General features: G+C 54.8%; 1 protein-coding gene across 1 annotated transcript in view; it reads left to right on the top strand.

Moving 5' to 3' along the window:
* The first annotated feature begins 793 nt into the window (after positions 1–793).
* DTD1 (D-aminoacyl-tRNA deacylase 1) overlaps positions 794–2,033 on the top strand; it is a 138,705-nt gene continuing 137,465 nt past the window's right edge. The window contains exon 1 of the mRNA XM_081831987.1: positions 794–950. Coding sequence (XP_081688113.1) covers positions 908–950 — 43 coding nt within the window. The 5' untranslated portion in view covers positions 794–907. The remainder of the gene's footprint in view (positions 951–2,033) is intronic.

Genomic DNA, 2,033 nt, shown 5'->3' on the forward strand with positions numbered 1-2,033 from the left:
CAGCAAGAGAGAGCCTGAGCAGAGGGGAGGGGAGAGGAGGGGGGAGGCAGAGGGAGAGGGAGTAGCAGACTCCCCACTGAGCAGGGGGCCTGATTTGGGGCTAGATCCCAGGACCTTGAGGTCATGACAGTAGCAGAAGACAGGCACTTAACCGACTGAGCCACCCAGGCGCTCCTGAAAGGGGCTTATTTTTATCAGTGATAATAATTTGTTAGGGTAATACTTGTACAGTCCTTTGCGGCTTTCGAATGATTTTTACACAACCCTGGGTGGGGGGAGCTGCTAAGTATTAGTATTAGAGGAATTGGAATTACAGGCTCATAGATCTCTGCACTGCCATGGCATGGCTAAGTCATATGAATACATACATACCGTAGTTAAATGGCTATTTTAGGCAGCAGATTCTGTTCTGTCTGGTTTCTGAGAAGCCACTGAAGCAGGAAGACAAGGGAAAAGGAATTTGGGAGCATCAGGACAGAGGGGTGGAAGGGTGAAAGGCGGAGCACAGGATTAGGATTCAGGACAAAGCTGGGATTTAGGGATGATTGGCTCCTAGGTCGAGGATGTGAGAAACAGCGGGTGGAGAAACTGCGTAGGGGCGGGGGCCGGGCAGGGGTTTCCGGATCTGGTGGGGGCTGGGCCCACCTGTGGCTGGGGCGAGACCGAGGAAGGGGCGGGACCTATACCAGGTGGGCGTGACCGACGCGGGCGGGGCCGACCTCTGGGTGGGCGTGGCCGACGTGGGCGTGTCACGGCCGACGTGGGCGTGTCACCGCCAACCGGGGCCGACCGGGCGGTTCGGCGCGCTTCCTGGTGTCACCCGCAGAGGGCGCCGGCCGCCGAGCCGCCCGCAGAGTCGCGAGGCCGGAAGGAGCGCGGCGCCGCCCCACTCGCCCCAGCCGCCGCCATGAAAGCCGTGGTGCAGCGCGTCACCCGGGCCAGCGTCACAGGTCAGTCGGGCGGGGCCGGGGCCGGGCCCGGGAGGAGCCACCCCTGACCCCGCGCCCGGCAGTCACTGGCCGCCCCCGCGAGGGTTCCGCCGGGCCGTCCCCAGGGCCGCTACGGCCACTGCGGGCCCTGGCCAGCTCGGCCCCCGCAGCCCGAGGTCCCCGGGTTGGCTCCGGGCGCCGCCGCGGCCGCGGAGCAGTCCACGTGCCCCGCGGGCTCCCGCGCGGCCCTGGCTGCAGGGTTCTGCTTTGGGTTCACGATAAACGCGCCTTATTATCGTCTTTTTTTTTTTTGGCCCCGAGTATCGGGTGGCAGAACCTCCGAGCATCCCCATGGCCCGTTCTTCTGTGGAATGTTGCACAAACAACACGTAGGCAGCATTTCCGGAGCAAGGACCCCGATTCCCCCCTTACAACGTTCTGTTTTAAATTTCCCATTCTTGCCTATTGTCTACATGTCCCAATTTTTATGGAGCTTGACTGCCAATAAAATGCACAGATATGAAGAGTTGTTCATATGGATGAGTTCTGACAGTTGTGCACACCCACGTGACCAGCACCCAGGCTGGATACAGAATGATCCCCGCCCCCAGGACACCTCTCTTTCTCACTTCTCTAACCCTGCAGGGATGGGGTCAGAATCTAAAGAATTCTGGATGAAATATTTCTCTTTGCCACCAGTTTCTTGTGGACCAAGCTACCCAGCCATTAGTCATTGCTGGATCACTGTAGTCTAGCTCAAACATCAGAGATCCAGATGATTAATGTATATAAGGTAGTCGTTTTAGAAAGTCAAATCAAGATAAAAAGATGTTAAAAATTTTTTTAATGACTAATTTTAAGATTGTCTTCTAAGTCTTCTGGTTTTTTTCTTCAGACTTACAGTATTGTCTCAGGCCAAGTAATTCCAGATATCCTTTTCTTTAACCAGTCTACACCAAGTATGTGTTCTTGTGTCCACAAAAATCTAAATTTAAAAACAAAGCAACAAAATCCCCTAAAGAAACAACGCACCCAGCAAAACCATATATTTAGATCTGAGAGTCTACTTTTCAATGCTACCTAATGATTTCTAAGCTGTTCTTT

This window comes from Leptonychotes weddellii, chromosome 10, assembly GCF_054177405.1.
Source record: "Leptonychotes weddellii isolate Sample4059 chromosome 10, ASM5417740v2, whole genome shotgun sequence".
Lineage (NCBI taxonomy): Eukaryota > Metazoa > Chordata > Mammalia > Carnivora > Phocidae > Leptonychotes > Leptonychotes weddellii.